We start from the raw sequence: 22,046 nt of genomic DNA on the forward strand, positions 1-22,046 counted from the left end.
TTCCACCTGAACCACTTCAGTTACAACTGAAGTCTGAGAGTGTTCCCTTTTTGGGTTAACATGGGTTATGAATTATTGTGTTCGAGAGGCATTGATGGCTCGTAAGTACGAATACCTATAATATAAGTGTTGGTATTTGGAAATACACGGTGTCTTACTGTAGGTGTTACTTTTGTTTACTAAACATTCATTTTATATCAAAATTGGGGCTTAATTTGAACTTTTAGATAAGTCAGAGGCATTTGTAGGTAAGGTTGATATAAAATCTTAAGGCGTCTTATGTTATAATTATGTATGAAGCAGCAATTATTGTCTATGTTTTATTTATCTAAGGCAAATATAACTATTGCTCCTTTATAATATGTTGTGCCTTTGAATAATAAATGTAAAGTTGCCTGATTATTATGATACGCATAGTAGGTAGATACGTGCGCAACCTACGCTTAGTAGTTTTGTAACTTCGTAGTCAATCTGACATAAAATCTCTAAATAAGTAAAATTGTATTTTTAAATAAAATTATTTTAAAATTAAATTAGTCTTTTTGCTTAGCCATATTTAAATTTTGCTGTAAAATGCTTTTTAGGGTTCCGTACCTCAAAAGGAAAAACGGAACCCTTACAGGATCACTTTGCTGTCTCTTTATCCGTCCGTCCGTCCGTCGTGTCTGTCAAGAAACCCCATAGGGTACTTCCCGTTGACTTAGAATCATGAAATTTGGTAGGTAGGTAGAGTAGATCTTATAGCACAAATAAAGGAATAAATCCGAAAACCGTGAATTTGTTATCTCATTAAAAAAAAAGTTTCAATTTCCAAAGTAAGATAACTATACCAAGTGGAGTATCATATAAAAGGGCTTTACATTACACTTGTACATTCTAAAACAGAATTTTATTTATTTTTATGCAAAATAGTTTTTGATATATCGTGCAAAATATCGCAAAATACCCGAGTATGGAACCCTCGGAGCGCGAGTCCGACTCGCACTTGGCCGGGTTTTTGAATAACGTTAAGATAAGATTAATACTGCAAGAAAAGCCTTGAATTGCTTAGTCGTGTGAATATTTTTAAGTTAGGCCTATTATTTTAATCTCTGAAGGTGTCGCAGTATCGATGGCATTGTCTAGAGTTAGTTTAAACAACAGAATTTTCATGAGATTTTTGGTCAGCAAAACTTTATCTACTTTAACTGTCTCTACTGTCTTCTTGTCACTACTAATAGATGATTGTAAAGTTTGCACTAAATCAATGAAACGTTGAATTGCCATAACTCAACAAGCACTTAGTCTACGTCAAATAAAGATAGCATTGTTTTAACTCACGATGGGTAGATGATAAATAATTTTAGTTTTATCCATATATTTCTCTACTTTTATCATAACTACTGTAATTTAATACCAATCTATGATAATATAATGGAATTATGATTGTGTTTATATCTATATTTTTATGTTTATAATAATTATTTATTAATCAGAACAATACAACATCTGGTAGAGTTTCCGATTACATTAATTACGAGTACTTGTTATTAACTGTGCCATCCAGTATTATAACCACGTTATGATACTTATTGGCTATAGACCCTTAACATCATAGCTTGAATGAAATAAGGCATAGGGCTTCTTTCATCCAGACTCCAGAGGTCCAAACAGTATAAAAACAAGAGTGGCCAATAAAACCGACTGTGGTTTTTGTGGTATTGAATATAAGAAAAATGCCCTGTACATTCTATACCTAACTAATAAATATTAGAAAAAATGCATAATGGCTGCAATTTTCATCCAATGGATAGATATTACGAGTGTAAAATACACAACATACTTGTGACTACACTACAAAATATTATGTCAATTAGAAGTAAGGTTTCGTAATAAAATAAATATGTGCTTAATAGGTGCAATGTTACTAGTAGGTAATACTTATTATAAATGCGAAAGTTTGGATGATTGCGAAATAATGACATATGATTTGGCTGAAAATTGGAATAACAAGTGTAAATTAAAAATTTATAACACCCCCGACAAAGGGTGAAGGTTACAGTAACTAGAAAAGAGCTGTTAACTTCCAAAAGGCTGACCGATTTTCTTGGATTGTAGCTAAGAACACTCTCGATCAAGCCACCTTTCAAACAAAAAAAACTAAATTAAAATCGGTTCATTAGTTTAGGAGCTACGATGCCACAGACAGATACACAGATACACACGTCAAACTTATAACACCCCTCTTTTTGGGTCGGGGGTTAAAAAATAGCTTGTGCACTAAATTAACACATAGGTTACCTACGTTTTATTGCGAGCAATCTGAGAGTTCTAGCGTGATTTTGAATATACACGCGGACTAAGACGCGGGCGTCATCTTATTGTTGTATGTATGTTGATTTATTGGGAGCTGTGGGCGCATCTAAATTGCAATTGTGTTGTTTGTACCGACGGTTACGTGGGTAATTTTGGCAAAGACCTTCTATTATTAACAGCAGGTAATTCATTGTGTGAATGGTAGTTAGTAGGATTCTACTGAAACATTGTTAACTCAAGGGCAACGAACAATGAATTTAAATTCTGATAAAGCTTTTCACCAAATGAAAAAAGTTCACTGAATGGAGAACCTCCTCCTTTTTTTAGAAGTCGGTTATAGACTGCAATGTCTATTAAAAATATGCTCCTGAGAAAAGCATATTATACTATCGAAGATTATGTAAATGATAAAAGAGCGTTTTATACATGGCATAATATTGTATATTAAATCTTTGAAAAGAGCAACCGCCGAGTTTCTTGCTGGTTCTTCTCGGTAGGAAAGTCATTCCGAACCAGTGGTAGATGCTTTTGACTATTCAAAAGAACTTGTAAAAGTCTAATTGAATAAAAATATTTTGAATTTTGAATATAATTTTTTTTTTTTTAAATTACTTTCATCCCCACAGAAAAACGTTTTAAAACTTTGATCGAGAGTGTTCTTAGCTATAATCCAAGAAAATCGGTTCAGCCGTTTGAAAGTTATCAGCTCTTTTCTAGTTACTGACCTTCACTTGTCGGGGTGTTATAAATTTTTAATTTACACTTGTCTATAATGACCTAATATCCTACTTTGACGTATTTACTAACACCTCATACATAACTCCTCCGTTTCATTTGTAAGTAAATTACTACGTCCTAAATACCCATTTAGCTAAATGTTGCATTATTTCACGGATGTAGATCGGTTATATCATGCAAATAAAGTACCTATTATTAATACCTATTAAGAACCAGTTGCTAATAAGATCACACTTCAATCGACCATTTACATAATACTTATTAACGTAGCTCATAAGTACCATAAAAAAGATTTACATTTCCTTAGTAAATAGAAATAGTAAACAAGATGTAAAAAGTGTTTCCGATGACAACATGCCTGTAATAATTGGAGCATTACAAATTAAGCACGTTTGCATTAGGAAATCTATCTTCAATTTGTGTAAGATATTACGAGGAGCTACACAAAAATGTATGACGGTAAGTGATGGTGTGAATTATTAAGTTGATTTCAAACTACGGAATTATAATATATAAATATCACTCACCCTACTTTTAAATGTCACTGTTCACACTTAGACCCTTATATTATATATTTCCGTAGTTTGAAAGCAACTTAAATAGTGATAGGCACGTGAAAGATATTTGAATTGATTAATGTTAATTAATGGAAGTCATCTTCTTGTTTATGACGTGAATAATTTAAAAAACTGGTAGGTACCGTGCGTGCCAGAATACGCATAAGGCAGAGTTCCGTAGCTATCTATTTGCTAGAAAGTTTGACGGCGATTATTTCTTAAATGGTACTTAGTTTTTTTTCCAAAAACTGTCTAGGAAACCTATAAATGACGTTGTACCTATTTACCCAAGTATCCACTCAAGGGGATATAGGTACCTATTTTTTTGATTCTCACTTGTCATGTTTAGGATGTATCCACCCTGTAAAATTTCTTTTTCAAAATTTTTGTATACCTCCGCACTGTGTAGCGGTAACAGGTTTTACTTTTTACTTCTACTTTAGAGTTCTTACATTTTATTTTAAAATAGCTGTTACACGAACACACGGTCAGATAGACTGGACTAAATTATAAGAGTTCCTTTTTTTACTACGGAACCTTAAAACGTTGATATTATAGTGTCAATGACTCACCAAACTTGCAACCTTGACCTTAATTTACCTTTATCTATTATCGAATTTGTCGATCGTTATCGTAAGATGCGATTGAGTTTAGACGGGCCTATATTGCTAGGAAAAGCGTTAGTAGAAGAAGAAAGTCATATAGCTTAGGAACATCCGAATCTGAATCTGGATAGCCAACGTAGCCCAACTTATCCATTTGGCGAAAGATAGGAAATTATTTGACAAGATGATGCCCGACCTCCAATAGTGGAGAGACACGAGAAGAAGAATATGTATATTGCTTGACAAAATATACTAGGTATGTACCTAACTACCTAGTACCAAATAGTTAGTGCCATACGTTATTTCTTTGTTGCTGCTTCTTGACAAACGTTCAAACCTCGATCAAACAGTTCTTCGAGTTCACAGAAGTGTTTTTGAATTCATTTTCGCGGTCGGTTTACAGGGTTGTTACATTGGAGTTTTAAATAAATTCTTCATGTCCTCATATCTCCGAGGCCCATTATTTTTTGGTACATTCTTTGGTACAGATAGGTCTTAACCTCAGCTTGCCGGGATGCTACGGAGTATGGACATTATCCAGCACCTGTGCCACGCAAGTGCCTCTTCTAGACGCAAAAATGGACCTACCTATTGACAATTGCACGGCTGCAGCACGGGCACAGGCCCAATTACATCAACATTTGATTTCGCTTTGCAAAGTCGAAGGCATAATGCATACCAGTGCAAACTTCACTTGCAAAGGTTAATATCACATATCCTAAATTATGAACATTAATCACACTGATATTATAAAGGCGAAAGTTTGTATGTGTGTGTGTGTGTGTGTGTGTGTGTGTGTGTGTGTGTGTGTGTGTGTGTGTGTGTGTGTGTGTGTGTGTGTGTGTGTGTGTGTTTATGTTTGTTATTCCTTCACGCAAAAACTACTGGACGGATTGGGAGAATGGAGATAGATTATACTCTGGATTAGCACATAGACTACTTTTTATCCCGGAAAATTAAAGAGTTCCCACGGGATTTTTAAAAAACTACATCCACGCGAACGAAGTCGCGGGCATCAGCTAGTCGTATATATATGTAGGCGTCTATCACACATATTATAGAGGTCAAGATAGATTTCGGAACAGACATGCTAAATCGTCACACACATTTTGTAATAGGTAATTTAATCCGAATTCGAAGTTGCAAGATGGCAATCTATAACTTAAAAATAAGACTTTTGTAATGCTTAGGTTTAAGTGCAATATAAAAAGCTTACCTAGTTACATTGAAATAAAAATAGGAACGGCGAAATAGTTTTGATTTATAGTAAGAAAGTAAGAACTGAAAAGGAAGTAACTTAATTTTATAGTTACCCATTTTATTTATATATTTAATTTAAGTAATAATACAGATTTTCACAAACGTTAAAAATACTTAAATATAAAAATTATAAAACAAAAATATCATCCAAATCTCATTTGGATGATACCCATTTTATCGTTTATCGGATCACGTACTTTATGATCACCAAAACTTACTTTCATCACACTAATATTATAAAGGCGAAAGTTTGTATGTGTGTGTGTGTGTGTTTATGTTTGTTACTCCTTCACGCAAAAACTACTGGACGGATTTGGCTGAAATTTGGAATGAAGATAGATAATATCCTGGATTAGCACATAGGCTACTTTTTATCCCAGAAAATCAAAGAGTTCCCACGGGATTTCGAAAAACCTAAATCCACGCGGGCGAAGTCGCGGGCATCGGCTAGTCTTGAATAATTTCGCATAAAAAGAGTTTTTTTTTAACCATTAAAAATGACTACTGTTTTTTTTATAATATCGTAATAATAGAGATGATGACTGGACTGATAGTCTTATCAGCGACTTTTTATCAAACGTCAGTAACGCTCGCTTAGTAAGGGAGCTTGTTTGAAATTCACAGATGTGACGTCATAACATTTGACGTAATTTAACGTTCTGTTTTACTTAAATCGATAGTTTAAAATGGTTAGCAAACTTATAATTATAGCATCCAATGCGGATTTTACGAATTTTGGAAGACCACTCTAATTTAATAATTACTAAGAAATAATTTATTTTTGACATAGGCATCATCCCCATTATTATATAAATAATTCGCACTAATTAAAATCTTCACTTATATGAATTAAAATAAAGACAGCGTTAAAACTATAAACCGTGAAATTGTAAGAAGAATAAATATACATTCATAATAAGTATTTTACTATTTCAAAACGTTTTACGAAATCATAAAAAGTTATAGGCAAGTAGATATGTTCTAAAAACTTATTAGTTTATGTGTAATAAGTTTTTTTTTATATTCTTTATTTGAGGAGTTTTTTCTTTGAGGAATATGACACTCAGTTATACATTGATGCACTCAGTCATATCTGAATTTATGAGAACATCTATTTTACGTAAGGGCTTTTTGTATAACTGTAACAGAGCCCTAGCCTCATCCGACAGAGGTTAGGATAGGGCACTGTTACAGCTGCCGACCTGGCGAAGAATGGGAAATCTAGAGAATATCTCCCATCTCTCCGCCTCGTTCCGAACACATTCCACCAATAAATGGTGTACGTCCTCCGGTGTGTAATAAGTTACTTAACCTGATTGTTAATGTAATGAAATATATAAAACAACAAATATTTATATACCTACCCATGTAATAATGAATTACAAAAGCCCTCTGCTTTGTATCGAGCCTTCTTTCCTGTGTAAGTATTAGTAATAGCCATTACATAAATTTGTGTTTTCGAAAGCGGGTCATATTTTGTAGCTACTACCTACCATAGATTCAGGTTTCTTATAAAATTAGTAGGTGTATCCTAATGGTCAGCCGTGAGAGCGGTGGCGGTGGCTGGAGGCGCCAGCTTACATGTCTAGGTTGGGCATAGGGTTGCTAATCTCTGCTGCGTATTATAAGTTAGATTACTTAGACAAACTTTATATTAGAAGACGGTATATACGTCGCACCGAAAGGCATAAGTCGGGAGTTAGCCAACTCCGGACTATAAGTTAAGGTTATAAAACCTAATTAAAATTAACTGATAAAAATACTAATTCATGAAAACGATGAAAATTAATTGATGAAATTTTAAATGTACTAATTTTATATTTATCGATATTTTGGTGTTTAAAAATCTTGTGAGAACTTTTGATTTTCCAGGACAAGAAGTAGCCTACATTCTTCCATATTTATAGATACTGGATAGGTAATCATTGCTCGGAATGTTTTCAAATTACTACGGATATTATCAAAATAGAGAGTTTATTTAGTGGCTTAAGTCACTAATTACTTTAACCCCTATAATTATGATCTTTGGTAATTCGAGCGCTACTTGATAGCCGTATGTAAAAGTAGTCAGTGTTGATAGCCCTACGTAAAACGGTCGTGCGTTACGCAATTCGCGGGTTAGTGGCTCGATAACTTGCTCTACATTCGTTTTGTCTTGCTGCAGTCCGCTTGCAACTGGCCACTTTACTGGTTTTATTATCCCATAACAAGTCTTGAATATTTCATATTCAAGTTCTGAATGTACGAATTCCAGTAAGTAGGTTATATTGCCATTTATTCGACATCAATAATAATATTTCTTAGGGAGGAATTCTGCAAGGAACTATCTGAAGTTATATTATTATATACTCAGAACATGATTACAATTTACAACAGGGGAAATAAGTATGTGAATAGAACAATGATATCGCATTTTACACTTTTCAAGTAAAACGACTAATTTTGACGTTACAAAATAAAAAAATACAAAATAAAAAAGAGTAATTAGTAGCAATGATAGATTTAAATGAAAACTTTGGTATACTCATAGAAAATTGATTTTTTAACTCATTAAACAATTATTGTTTTCTGTATATCAAATGTTCCATTAAAAATCTACTACAGAAATATATTGTAGCCACTCTTTAAGTGCAATAGTATTTTTAACCTACTTCCAAAAAGGAGGTAGTTCTCAATTCAGCCTGTTTTTTTTTTTAATTTTTTTTAATCAATAGCAGAAGTTTCCGCGGTGGTCTCATACACATTTTTGGATCTAACTCCTCAATCCTGATGCTGCAGGCTGCCTAAGTTATCAACATTCAGGAAGTGCTCATAGTGAAGTAATATTGTAGACGTAATGTTGTGAGCAACGACTTTATGCTTAGACTTGACTATGCAGAAAGAAACTGAAATCAAAGCGTTATGTTCGTCCGACTTCAACATACATACTTACGCGTACAAACAAAAAATATTTTTTTACTTTGTAGTTGCTTTGGAAGTCGGTTTTGCAAATTATTTTCATCATTTAACAATAACATCAGGTTCCATTATTTCATATTCGTTATGTTAACAATCTCAGAAAAATACGCATTGTGTGCGGAGTTTCGACTTCCGAACGTTCGCATTGCTGAGAGCATTCGGTGCAAGGTTCCTGTCACGCTATTGTTTAAGCCCGTTCCACGATAATAGCTAAGTACTAACCATAGAAGATTCAATGACGAAGGTTAGTTTAGCATCGATCGATTGTTAGCAAAGGAACTGGTAGTTCTACGTTCATATTTCATGTTCATTGTATGACGTGCGATTTTTTGTTACTGATCGTTTCAAAGCCATTGTTTGCGTTATCTGTTCGAGGCTTCTACGAGGTGTATGTAACTGAAGTATGCAACATATTACTAACTATTTTAGAATTAACAGCAAGTATCTAACAAACAACTCTGTTTTTCCTTGTCCTAATCAGAACTTTATACATTGAACTAGTTGATCCTCCCCGGCTTCGCACGAGTGGGCGCATCTATTCTATAGACAAATATGTATATAGAAACAATAGGTATATAATAAACCGTGAAATGTTCTGAATGATAACGAAAGAAAGAAGCATTATGGAATTTATTTTAACGATTTTTTAACCGAAATTGAAGCTATTATACTAACGGGGAAAAACTGAAAATACTTATATGTTCTGTAGGTATATATTATGATTAAAAGTTTATGTTTTCTAGGATTTTCTATTGATTTGTTACCTACCCGTTGAAAATTCCGTCCTCAATCTCCGTTCCCTGTAGAGAATTCTGTCCTCAATCTCTGTTACCTATCCGTTCAAAATTCCGTCCTCAATCTCCGTTACCCGTTGAGAATTCTGTCCTCAATCTCTGTTACCTACCCGTTGAAAATTCCGTCCTCAATCTCCGTTACCTGTTGAGGATTCCGTTCTCAATCACCGTCACTATCCACAAGCATCAGATCTTTATTTTTATATGAGACCAACCCGACATTTCAACCTTTGTAAAAAAAGAACTGTCAAAATCGGTTCAAATTCGATGGAGATATTAGACTACAGGCCCATGTTTAAAAATGGGTGGGTCATACGAACCACCAGGTGACGTATACAGGACGATATAAGAGCATAAAATAATAAGTTTCAGCACTATGCCGTCACTTGTAAGCTGTCCAACAGAGTGCTGGTGAGAATTGAAAAGTGCAGGTAGAGTGAGTACATTTTGGTCATATATTTTTGTACGGCATTTTTACCATCGATAGATCCATGAAAAATAATAAGAAAGCGCGCAGTGCCGTAAAAAAATGGTGCGCCACAAAGTCAGTAAATGTTTTGATTTTCTGACAATTTCCGGGGTAAATTTGGTCATTTAATTCTGTACGGCACTAGTTTCATACTGTTTCAATACAGCCTCTAATCCATTATTCCGCAACGCCGTACAAAAATCATGCGACAAGGGGAAAAAATTGAGGGTAGCAACCCCCTCTCTTTCCGTGGTCCGGGGGGTGATTTGAGAAAGTACGGCTTTGGTTCCAAAACATTATCTAGCACTCAAAAGTACTATTAAAAATAATGCCGTAAAAAAATTAGTGTTCATTTGAATGTGTATCAATAATTATCTTAATTTCATGGTATACTTAATTTTTAAAGCTGTAAAATCATTTGACTCTGTACGGCAACTTTTTTTTTAACATGATAGTGTAAAATACTATTGTTATATAGTATTGCCGTTCAAAAGAAACTGTTCTAAAAAAAATTATAGATAAATACAAAAACTGAAATTTTTCAAATTATTGCAAAAGTTTAAATATTCATAGATTAATAAAATATAGCAATTTTCTATGCTTTTCCCTTGTTTTAAATAGTATTAAGATAAATAAATTAGGAAAAAATTATGCCGTACATTTTAATGCAGACCATATCTTTTAGGCTGATGAAAATGACGCTACCATTTTAAGGGTAGTACTTTATGGCCATCTGATACTGTACGGCATTAACATATTTTTGAAGAGAACAATTGATAATATGATAATATCACTATGCCGTCTAACTGAAGTGAACGGGTGTGTATATAATATCCACATCCCCTACAAACCTTTGGACCAACGAAAATGTACGGCATGTAAAAAAATATTATCTATGCATAAAACACTTTCAAAATAAATTAATTTTATGTTGTTTCAAATCACCCCCCGGACCACGGAAAGAGAGGGGGTTGCTACCCTCAATTTTTTCCCCTTGTCGCATGATTTTTGTACGGCGTTGCGGAATAATGGATTAGAGGCTGTATTGAAACAGTATGAAACTAGTGCCGTACAGAATTAAATGACCAAATTTACCCCGGAAATTGTCAGAAAATCAAAACATTTACTGACTTTGTGGCGCACCATTTTTTTACGGCACTACGCGCTTTCTTATTATTTTTCATGGATCTATCGATGGTAAAAATGCCGTACAAAAATATATGACCAAAATGTACTCACTCTACCTGCACTTTTCAATTCTCACCAGCACTCTGTTGGACAGCTTACAAGTGACGGCATAGTGCTGAATCTTATTATTTTATGCTCTTATATCGTCCTGTATACGTCACCTGGTGGTTCATATGACCCACCCATTTTTAAACATGGGCCTGTAGTCTATATAGTGGCTCTTTCAAAATCAATGATGCATAATGTAACTCGACATAATTTTTCATTCCTTCTACTGAAAGAACCTATTGTTTTTCAGTATAAAAAACTATTCCAAATGTTAACCCATAGTATTAGCTATAAGTATTAAGTACTTATGCCAAGTTACATGAATTCAGTATATTCAGGATTTTGCGAGTACCGTCAAACAGAGTAATAAAAATATTTCAAGGACTTTATTATTATTTATTAATGATTTTGCAGGAAGTAATTTTTCACGCTTCATGTTGCAAATCATAATTTAATAGTATATGTTACAAATTGTTCTGGGGAAATGAATGGTCTTAAAACATGCAACCGTCAGCCGGATTTCCTAAAAGTTAGAAATATCTGCAGCGCTTAATTTCTATATCGTGCAAGCTTGACATTCACTAATCATTCATGAAGCAATATACATAGAACCATTACTAAATATTATAGATTTCTGTAATAGGTTGCATTAGCAGGATGTTTTAAAAAACTAAGCTTCGAAAAGCTTTGAATTACTTACGCAGTTTTACTGCTTTTTCATGTTTTTTCCTTTTTGAACTCCAGTATAGTTTATGATACGTATATTTACAGAAAACATGATATTCAGAATATTATTGCAAGTTTCATGTTCTACGAATTGTTGTAATCAATATGAATAGTGTCCAACAGAATCCAATTATTGCTAAATTGCCATTGTTGTATGTTTGTTATCAGTTTGAGCTTTCGTATTTTTCCCCACTCTAGAAGTTCCTTGTTTTACAAAATTAGCTGTGTATTTATATCACTACCCATAATTATTATAAATGCGAAAGTTTCTTACTTTTATCCCGGATTATTAAAGAATTCCTACAAGATTTGTAAAACCTAATTCGACGCAGGTGAAACGCGGGCATCAACTTGTATTTTCATAATTTTGATCGTGTGTATTTTATTAACTACATATTATGTGTATTGTATATATAAAAGTTTCTTATTATCACGCAATTTATATATTATATCATACTTGAACAATAATTAATTAAATATTGCAATCTGGTTTGTATGTAGGTGAGTGTGCGGTGGAGGTACATCCACTTTCACTGTGGTATAAAGACGATTGAAAGTAAAGTGTATATCTGGATGCGGCGATGATTCGAAAAATCGTGACGGAAATCGTTTAAAGGCGTTTAACGATGTCGGAGTTTATTACAAAACACTTGTATGGGGTCTACTATAGATTGTTTTGTTTAGAGATGGTTTTGATAAACTTATTAAAAAAACATGAGTGTCTCAAATACTTCTACTTACTACTACTTATCGTATGTTTGTCGTGGTGTATTATATTTAAACTCGTTGTTACTGAATTTAAATCTATACCTACTTACCAGACGATTTCTGTATATTTAATATGTTTTGAAAATTTTGATCAGAGAAAGTATTATTGTTGATATAGAGATTTTTTTTTAATTTTTTTCTGTCTGTCTGTACGCGCATCACGCAAAAACTACTAAAAGGAATAAAATGAAATTTGGTACAGTGGTAGCTGATACTCCGGGTAAATATATAGAGTAGTTTTTATCCCGAAAAAAATTAGGGATTCTTCGGGATACGGTATCGAACTTTTTATCGATTTTACTCCATAACTCCGTCAAAGAACCGATTTTGACAATTCCTTTTTTTTACGAAGGTTGTACTGTCGGGTTGGTACCATGTATTTTTGGTGAAGATTTGATGAACGGTTTCGGAAATAGAGGATGGAACTCTTCAACGGGTAACAGCAAAACGATCGCGATCAGTAATAATAGCTTGGTAGAAAGTAGTCTCTTAGTGATAATACAACACATTTAGTATTATACCACATTCATACCCATACTTTGTCCATGGAATCGGTAGCGAAGCCGGGGCGGGTCAACTGGTCTATATATATAAAAGGCAGTAGGTATAACTATAGCCTAATTTTGACTGTTGACATATCGTTGATTCAGGATCTAACGGAGAGTTTCCTCACTCTAGTTCACTCTGTCAATGCCAACATACGACCTACGTCCAATTATGTGACTGAGTTGAAAAACAAAATGGATTCACTTTCCGAAAATAGCACAATGAGTGAATATAATTTTATAACAACATTGTATTCTTTTGCAAATATAAATGCATCTCGTAGGTACCTACTTATTCTTTTGTTTCACCCAGAATCCAAGTATGGAATACAATCAAATTTTTTGGGTCAAGGGATAATTAAATACATACCTAGGTACTATTTAATTGTTTATTCAATATTTATTAAGAGCTTAACCAATCACGTTCATTGTAAACATTCATAGAACCCCCATATATTATTTCCTTGCATATTTGTTGTTTATTGGCATAATAACACCTATATACTTTGCCACCGGGTGGTTCATATCTAGATGCTCTTCGTGTGGACTGAGTTTGACCGCTATAACCGCACCAAGACTCTATACAGTGGTAATTTAACGTCACTACATCAGCATTTGTTTTTAAGAGAATTTTAGTATCAGTTTTAACCAACTCTTTCTCTTTTAATCCCTCAGGATACGGTACATAGATATCGAGATCGCAATTGATCGTATTGTCTTCACTCTGTTCGCATATAAATTCCTCCTGTGATAATATGTTGGATTCGTTCGGCCTCGCTGCGTTCCCAATGTCTACCAATTTGGTGTGTGAATCAACATCGTCCTTCTTATGACATACTCGCCCACCGTCTGAGTACGCTAAGCAATCGATCAAATAGAATATTTTATTCGGAATGTTGTTAGACAAGAATAACAACTTGTCAATATTTTTATAATAATAATATTTGATAGATTCACAATGATACGTTTCAGACATCTGTAGAAAGCAGTATTTAAGAGTCGATCGAGGAAACGCTAATTGAGTGATGGAGTATATTTTAACGTCTCTACATTCATCCGATGAACAGTTGTAAAATACTCCATTTTTTGCTGTCGGCAAATATGGTTCGTGAGATGGAATCTTGTCGTTAACATGACTTCTACGGCTGGGAGTGATGACCTTTTTGCAATATATCAAATTCTTCTGTAAAATTCATCAGAATATTATACCTACCTATAATATCCCCACACAAGTACAACTATTTTGAAATAGATTTAGCCCAACGGTTACATAATTCAAAGAAATTAATGTAGACTAATTATTAGAAATCATATAGAATAGTTCCTTTTGGATTATTCAAATAAGTACGCATACATATAAAATATCACGGTAATTAATCAGTTACATAATAAATACGTTTTCTGCCTACACTTCGAGGCCCACGTGTTTTTTGTAAAAGTTTTCATTTTAGTATTCGTGATTTACGCATTATTGTTTATATCAAACATTCAACCAATTTGCATAGAAATCTGTTACGCTAAATCATAAACTCGTTTTATGGATGCATGTAGGTATATTTGTCATATATAAAAAAATTTAACATTTTGAATACATTAATCGTAGAGCAATTAAATAATAAACCAATTAATAAAAATAAGTTCAATGTTATACATACATATACACATTTACGTATGTAAGTAATTAAGGAATATACAAGTGTTAATTTAAATTAATTTATAACACCCCGACAAGTGAAGGTTACAGTAACTAGAAAAGAGCTGATAAATTTCAAACGGCTGAACCGATTTTCTTGAATTATAGCTAAGAACACTCTCGATCAAGCCACCTTTCAAACAAAAAAAAGTAAATTAAAATCGGTTCATTAGTTTAGGAGCTACGATGCCACAGACAGATACACAGATACACACGTCAAACTTATAACACCCCTCTTTTTGGGTCGGGGGTTAAAAATGATGCATGGATATATGTATAATTTACCTTTTCGATGACGCACACTACATCTGACTTATAACTCTGAAAAAATCAGTATATTATTTATCGTGGTAGATGCCGTGATTATTCACTATAATATCTCGTTAAACCACGAAATAAGCCAAATCTATTTAGTTCGCTTTGTCAACTCGCATACCTAAGTCATATCCTTCATTAAAAACATAAGACCAAAAAATTACCTACTCATGAAATGGCACTAGATACGGTAGCTTTTTTATTTATTTTTTATTTCTTCTTCTTTGAAAATTCTTTCCTCTTTAACTCGTACATAGCGATTTTAAAGTAGGTACCTTCTATAATAATAAAATAACCACCTTACCGCTTTAACTTCTAACAATAAAACGCACTGACAGATGACTAAACATAAAAAAGGGAAAATCATTTCGACAACAATTACATCATGCGTACAAAATAATTACCTATTGGAAAACGAAAAGTATAAAATTTTAACTATTGATCGCTTCATTGCAAAGTCATTGGTAGTAAATTGGAAAGAAGTAGGTATTATTATGTCACATGATTCTAATAAGGTATTGGGTTTATCCATAGATATGTGGTTTATCCAACGAAATACATATCCAAGACACTTATAAGAAAAATCTGCCGGGTTTACTCGTACCCCAGCTCTTAGGTATCTAACTATAACATGCCATTGACTAAGAATAAATAAAAGCAAGTAAGCTAAAAGAAGTGTAGTGTGATCTTTTCGTTAATCAGGATCCCGAACGCGAAGTTACGCAGCGGCCGTGATCGGTAGTTTGGATGCAAAATTTTTGATACTCCGTGGTCCTATTCTAACGCTGTAATCCTAATCCTACTAATGTGCTAAATGTGAAAGTGTGGATGTTTGGATGTTTGTTACTCAATTACGCAAAAACTACTTGACGGATTTGGCTGAAATTTGGAATGGAGATAGATTATACCCTTGATTAACACATAGGCTACTTTTTATCCCGGAAAATCAAAGAGTTCCCGCGGGATTTTGAAAAACGTAAATCCACGTGGACGAAGTCGCGGGCATCAGCTAGTTTAATGTAAACGGAAAAGGGACCGAAAAGTTTTCTGCCCTTAGGTACCTACCTACTTTTGCAATGCGACATTATGAGAATTCAACATTTTCAAAGCCTGAAGGCTTTTACGCACAATTTGAAAACTCCCTCTAGGCTAGGGTCTTAGATGACGTGATCAGTGATCCGATAATAATATGACTAATAAATTGTGGTCATCACTGCGACGACAATCATGTTGTCAACGGTAAGCATGGACGTACGATGTGAAAAAATTTTTTAGTGTGCTACTACGAATTGCTGCCCTGATAACTCGATCGGATGGACGATTATTTATGGTTTTAAGGATTTATATCTCTGAGCCTCTGGACTAACGACCTAAAAAAGGTAGCAGACAGTGGGTGGATGAGCAAGGTGGAGGATCGTGTGTGGTGGACCGCTCTTGGGCCTATGTCCAGCTGTGGACGCAAACAGGCTGATTGATTGATTGATATCTACGCTATGATTATTCAGTGTTGAAAATTGCTTGGTAATATCGTGCTTGGTATATATAAAATAATGATCTAAATTATTGTGATCAGCGAAAAATTACTTAAGTACATGAGAAGTTATGAATCTAGATATATTTCTACAAACTCACCAGAAGAAGTATTTCCTGTTTATACATTGTTCATCACAGCCACGTTTTCTGAAGTTGACTCTGAAAAGATATAACAAAAATTTCACTTGTTTATTTAAGTACAACTTATTTTTATTTTATTTTATTATTACTTAGGCGACCGAGCTTCGCTTAGCATCTTTCGAGTTTTTTATGTGTGTAAAAGCAAATTTTCTTAGCGATGATATCTATTTAGATGAACTTGGAAAGTAAAACATTAGCTAAATACAAAAGTCAAAATCATTTATTCAAAGTAGGTACAATTGTACTCCTTTTGATGGTCGAAATACAATTGCATCTAAATCGTTAGTCCCGTTTTCAAGAAACCTAGTTATATCTATATAATAATTGCAGGCTGAGACGAGCAAAAGCTGGTCTAGGAATAGCTTTTATGAAGTAGGTATGGCCTGTACTATTATGTATTCTGAGGTATGACTATGAGTTGGATAAAGATAGGTTAGCTACGATAACATAACTACGGCAATAGGGAATATAATCATAGAGTGTCACTGTTTGATTATATGTACACCACGGTCCACGGTTATTACGAGACTATTGTTATAAGATTCAGGGACATTCTTATTACTAAGTATTTTTGTTAAAAGTAACTTCTATGAATATCATAACAATGAAAATAATTCTAAACCATCACGAAAAATATATTACATTCTGCAATGATTTTTGTATGCTATATCTATAACTTAGTAGACAGGTACCTACCATCATTATTTGAAAATGAAACTAAAAAATATATATATACCTACTGCAGATGTAACAATATTATTAGAGCTGAGCTTAATCTGCTCTAGATTCTACAAGGTTGTAGGTGGGCGTACAAAGATTGAGTAGGTACTTATATATTGAATGTCTGTACTGTCTATGTACCTTTTCACAAGAAGTATTTGTGACATTGAAAAGTTACCCACTTATTCTACGTTACATCTGCTGTATCATGTGCATCTTTATATCAGATTAGCTAAGTAATACCCGCGACTTTGTTCCTTCTTTGATTTTCCGGGATAAAAGTAGCTTATGCCACTCTCCTGATCTTTAACCAACAGTTCATGCCAAAAATCAAGAACAACTTTTGCATTCACAATGGGTAGTGATGATTTCTGAACTAAAGTCAGGACAAATAATTAAATCATAAAGGTTTTATTTTTAAAAACCTACCAACAATTCCACAATCCGTGCCGGTCCCATTTTTTAAAATCTGTATGAATTGACTTGTTCATTGCATTGTATATCGCGGGCAGCCATTCCCATTGATCAGTTTTCATACAAATCAAAGGTATATAACGGGCACGGAATAGCTGAGTAGGTAATACCTATAATATCTGTATACTAATTAATTCTTTATCAAAAATATCTGTCCATTTTTTAATGAATATTATTAGCCATGTTAACCATGACTTATATTCCCCTTTCCCCTCCAATTCAGCGTAAAGCTCAGAGTAGGACTCTAGCGTCGAGAAACGTAGGTCCCAGTGGTCCCATAGCTCGGAATCTTTAGCTTTAGTTTCGCTTATTACGTAGACGTTGCTCGATGTTGCACACAGTAGGTATAACGATCATGAAACTTACGTAATTAAGTATACCTAAAAGGAGGATTTTCCATCTATGGATTCTGACCTACTCCAATGACATTAATTCAAATAAAAAATAAATAAAAGTGTAAATTACTCATTGCACTAAATTAACGAACTTCTTAATCTCCTTGACTGAGTCACAGTTCACTCTGCCTGAGTGCTTTTGCTCAAGTTTTTATAAGGTTGCGTGTAGGTAGACGTCATATAATCTATATAACTCTACCATCCCGAAATATGATAAATAAATTAGGTAGGATCAAAAATCTAAATGGGCGTAAATCTCCGAGTTTTATTTCATTCTTACACATATTTTCAAGTTAATCACTAGTATTATGTAATATTATACATTTCTAGCACTGAATTTGGCAAACTAACATTACTTACAATACTTACATTTCTGTCGGCCTTACGCCCAGTTTTTATACTTTGGTCATACCGTGACTCGTGAGTACATCCATTAGTACCTTTTTATTTTTTGATGACAAGTTAGCCCTTGAAACTGATCTCACCTGATAGTAACTGAGATGCAGACTAAAATGGAAGCGAGCTAACTCGGTAGAGGTATGATACTCGTAGTTCAATTAACCCATATCTATTTCTAATAATTGCTTTCTACGCGACATAGTACCTACTTGAACAGATGGCCAAACCAGAGACTAGAAAATGAAAATTTTCGAAGAGCCCCTGCAGGGTATCGAATCCGGAACCTCTCACATAGGTATAATACGAGAACGCCCAGCACTACGAGTTTTCCTAGCGTGCTCTACAGCGCTTTTCATACAGTGTACGACACGTTCTACAAACAAAATATCTGTGTCAGTGGTTTTCCAGATTTTCGTAAAAATATGAAGTTTCGCAGTTACAAAATTTGATGACAAGAAAAAGCCCGTGAAACTTTAAAAATTGGTTAGTACATACTTCGTATGTAAATGCTTGTGAGTGTATTCAAATGAAAACGAAACTATGTCTGTTTTGCGTTACGAATATAGAACGATCCTCGATTTCTGTTACGTAGTATTTTCCGTATAATTCCTTCAAATACATTATTAGGAAATTGATATTGTAATAGGATAATATGTAGCCCAATAATGCTGCTTTTGTTACAATTTTAAGTCGAATACTTACGCTCTAGTTTTGGCAAGGTTGTATGAAGGCACTGGACATAACAATGCGACATGGATATCGTCATCGTATGAAATATATTATGTGACATTGAAAATGTAGGTGAGTATGACGGCCACCGTGTTAAGACCGTACTGTAGCAATTGCAAAATAGCAACTCATTAACTAGAGTTCCTATTTACTGCAGTTTTATAGTTATTATTATACTATGTTTAAATAGTTTTAATTGAAGCCTCAGTAACTTAAACGTCTGCGCGCATTGCATAGAAATAGTTGATTGACATAATTGACGACTGACTTGAAGGAAAAGCTTTGTTTAGGCTTCCGAGACTAAGCTTTAGGATTAAAACAATTTTGCACCAAACCAAATTAGACAAAACTTACTTCAGAGTAAGAATGTAAATATTTATATTTTTCGTACGAAAAAAGTAAAATAAATGCAAGTAGGACTTACAGGTAGGACTTGTAGGTAGACAAGTACTTATATAAGCCGATTTAAAAAAAAAAGGAAGCGTTTTGTATTTTGACGCGTACCTATTCCAATTTCCAAATGAGTAGTTGTATCAAAATGTATTACAGTAAAGCGTAATTTATAGAAAGTGTCGCATAATGGGACATTGAACGATAGTGAAAATGCAGCCGTCCTGTGCATACTGATGAGATTTATTGGCGTCGAACTTGTTTGTGTTGACTTATTATTGTATAATATTGGCGATTAATATGCCACGCTCATTCTTCATTCCCCACATTGCATAATATTTTATACAAATACCTATGTTACATTTTAGAAAAACTAGTATTAGTTTTTCTAAAACCATAGGTATTAATATTATAAATGCGAAAACGTTTCTGTCTGTCTATCTGCTACCTTTTCACGGCCCATCCATATAACCTATTTTGATGTTTGGTACTGGGTCAGCTTGCATTGTAGGGACGGACATACACGTAGCTTTTTCTCGGCAAATCAAAGACTTCGCACGAGATTTAAAAAAACCCTAAATCAACGCGGATGAAGCCGCGGGCATCGTCTAGTGTAATAGATATAATTATTATTATCTACATATGCAGGCGCATGAGTTCTATATTACTATGTATCAATGTGTTATTAAAACAGGAATGTAAAAATACCATTCTGCTGTATTTTAATTTAATTATGTATTTGTATAAAATAACCGTTGTGTTCTACGTAGATCTAGTTCTAGTTGTTCTAAACTTTTATTGCGGTTGGTATTGTTGGTTACGGTTTGTGAAGTGGGTACCCCATACCTATGAAATATTTCTGTTTTCTATATTTCAAACACAAAAATACAAAATATGGAATTCCTCCTTTAAATGGTCTCAGTGATAGTAAAAACCATATTAATAACGAATGCACATACAAATTTAGTTTTATAATATTTAGTGATATGAAAGTGGGCAACGCAATTCAAGGCTTTTAAGTAGGCAGCTTGACACATTTTATGATTTCTATGATTTAGGAAGTCTTCAGGGCAATGAACTGTTTTTTATAAGTAAATAGGATGATCTGGTTTTGCCTTTTACAACGAAATGTGTTCGTTGACTTTTTATAGTTTTCCTAAAATAGTTCCAAATCGTTTAAGGAATATACGATATACATAAGCGAGTAGGTACTGTGAATCATTCCATGAGTGATGCGGTTGATGTAATTTTCCTCAACATTTTCAAGTTTTTATCTAGAACTACTTACTAATTCTGGATTAGTAACTAGTCAGAGTCACTAGTGTGACTAGTGTAAGATTTCCTGTTTATTGATAGAATTAAGATTTAATTTATTGACTTTTTTATATTCTTTGTGCAGATATTTTCAATTCAAGAGACTTTTGAGTTTCAGTTTTTGATTAACAAACTATATTCTTTACTCCGAATATAGTTTTAGTTTTGTTCTATTAATTTATTATTTCATATTTTTACTAGGTAGGTTATCACCGACTGAATTTTTGAACTTAAATATAAAAATTACAAAACAAAAATGTTTTAGTTTTTATGTGAAAACTTAATTAAGATATACTTTTTTGTTCAGTGTAAATAAAGCTATTATAAAAATAATAAAAATTATGTTAATGTAGTTCTAGATTGTCTGAGCCGTTCAAAAAGAAAAGCACATTTCAGAGCTGGAAGTACCCTAATCCAAATTACTTATTACAGAACTTGCTATGTAGAGCGAATTTTATATTATTACTTATGTAAATATTTCCTTATATTACGTATCTACTTGGTTAAATAATCAATCATACAACAGAGTCTATTGACTTCCGAACGGATATAAAGTCGGTAATACATGGTGTTATTGTGTAGATATAAATACCACAGATATAATTAGCCTCACGGGTTTGCTATAATTGTCGTGTGAAATTCAATGGATATAAAGTCAGTTACCAATATAAATAGTATGATATATTTTACTGTGATAAAGAAAAAAATATTTAGTTCAAGGAATTATTCGGTTTGCGAAGAGTGTAAAATTCAATATTTTGTGGACTCTTTTCTATATTTTTTACACTTACGTAATGGCACTCCTACGTAAAATAGTACGGTTTAGGCAATCTTTAAATTACTGTTAAAAAATTTTGCTCTGACAGAGCAAATTTTTTTAGAGTAAATCCTAGGGCAGAATGTAATTTTTGAAAAAATTGCACGTATTTTTCAGCTTAAAAATACGTGCAATTTCAAAGGTCAAATTTACTGTAGGTAGGTAGGTACCGTAT

The 22,046-nt window shown here is 33.5% G+C and overlaps 2 protein-coding genes across 5 annotated transcripts in view; both read right to left on the reverse strand.

Moving 5' to 3' along the window:
• Nucleotides 1-22,046, reverse strand: part of LOC123866592 — a 50,826-nt gene that overhangs the window by 20,727 nt on the left and 8,053 nt on the right. For 2 of the 3 annotated variants that reach the window (XR_006796228.1, XM_045908242.1), the window contains exon 2: nucleotides 16,592-16,651. Coding sequence is in view for 1 of the 3 variants with exons in the window: in XM_045908242.1 (XP_045764198.1) it covers nucleotides 16,592-16,618 (27 nt within the window). In the remaining 2 variants the exon portion in view is untranslated. Of the gene's footprint in view, nucleotides 1-4,411; nucleotides 4,418-16,591; nucleotides 16,652-22,046 lie in introns of those variants that run through there. The other variant, XM_045908243.1, reaches the window with a different exon arrangement.
• LOC123866593 lies at nucleotides 13,327-15,453 on the reverse strand. Of its 2 annotated transcripts, XM_045908244.1 has the most exons (3): nucleotides 15,264-15,399; nucleotides 14,930-14,965; nucleotides 13,327-14,134 (listed from the first exon to the last, which is right to left on the reverse strand). In XM_045908244.1, exons 1-3 carry the CDS (start codon nucleotides 15,324-15,326, stop codon nucleotides 13,355-13,357), a joined length of 879 nt encoding a protein of 292 aa, XP_045764200.1. In that variant the 5' UTR covers nucleotides 15,327-15,399; the 3' UTR covers nucleotides 13,327-13,354. The 2 variants fall into 2 exon arrangements, with proteins under 2 accessions (XP_045764200.1, XP_045764201.1); XM_045908245.1 differs by lacking the exon at nucleotides 14,930-14,965 and having other exon boundaries at nucleotides 15,264-15,453.

This window comes from Maniola jurtina, chromosome 7 (genome assembly GCF_905333055.1).
Source record: "Maniola jurtina chromosome 7, ilManJurt1.1, whole genome shotgun sequence".
In the NCBI taxonomy this organism is placed as follows: domain Eukaryota; kingdom Metazoa; phylum Arthropoda; class Insecta; order Lepidoptera; family Nymphalidae; genus Maniola; species Maniola jurtina.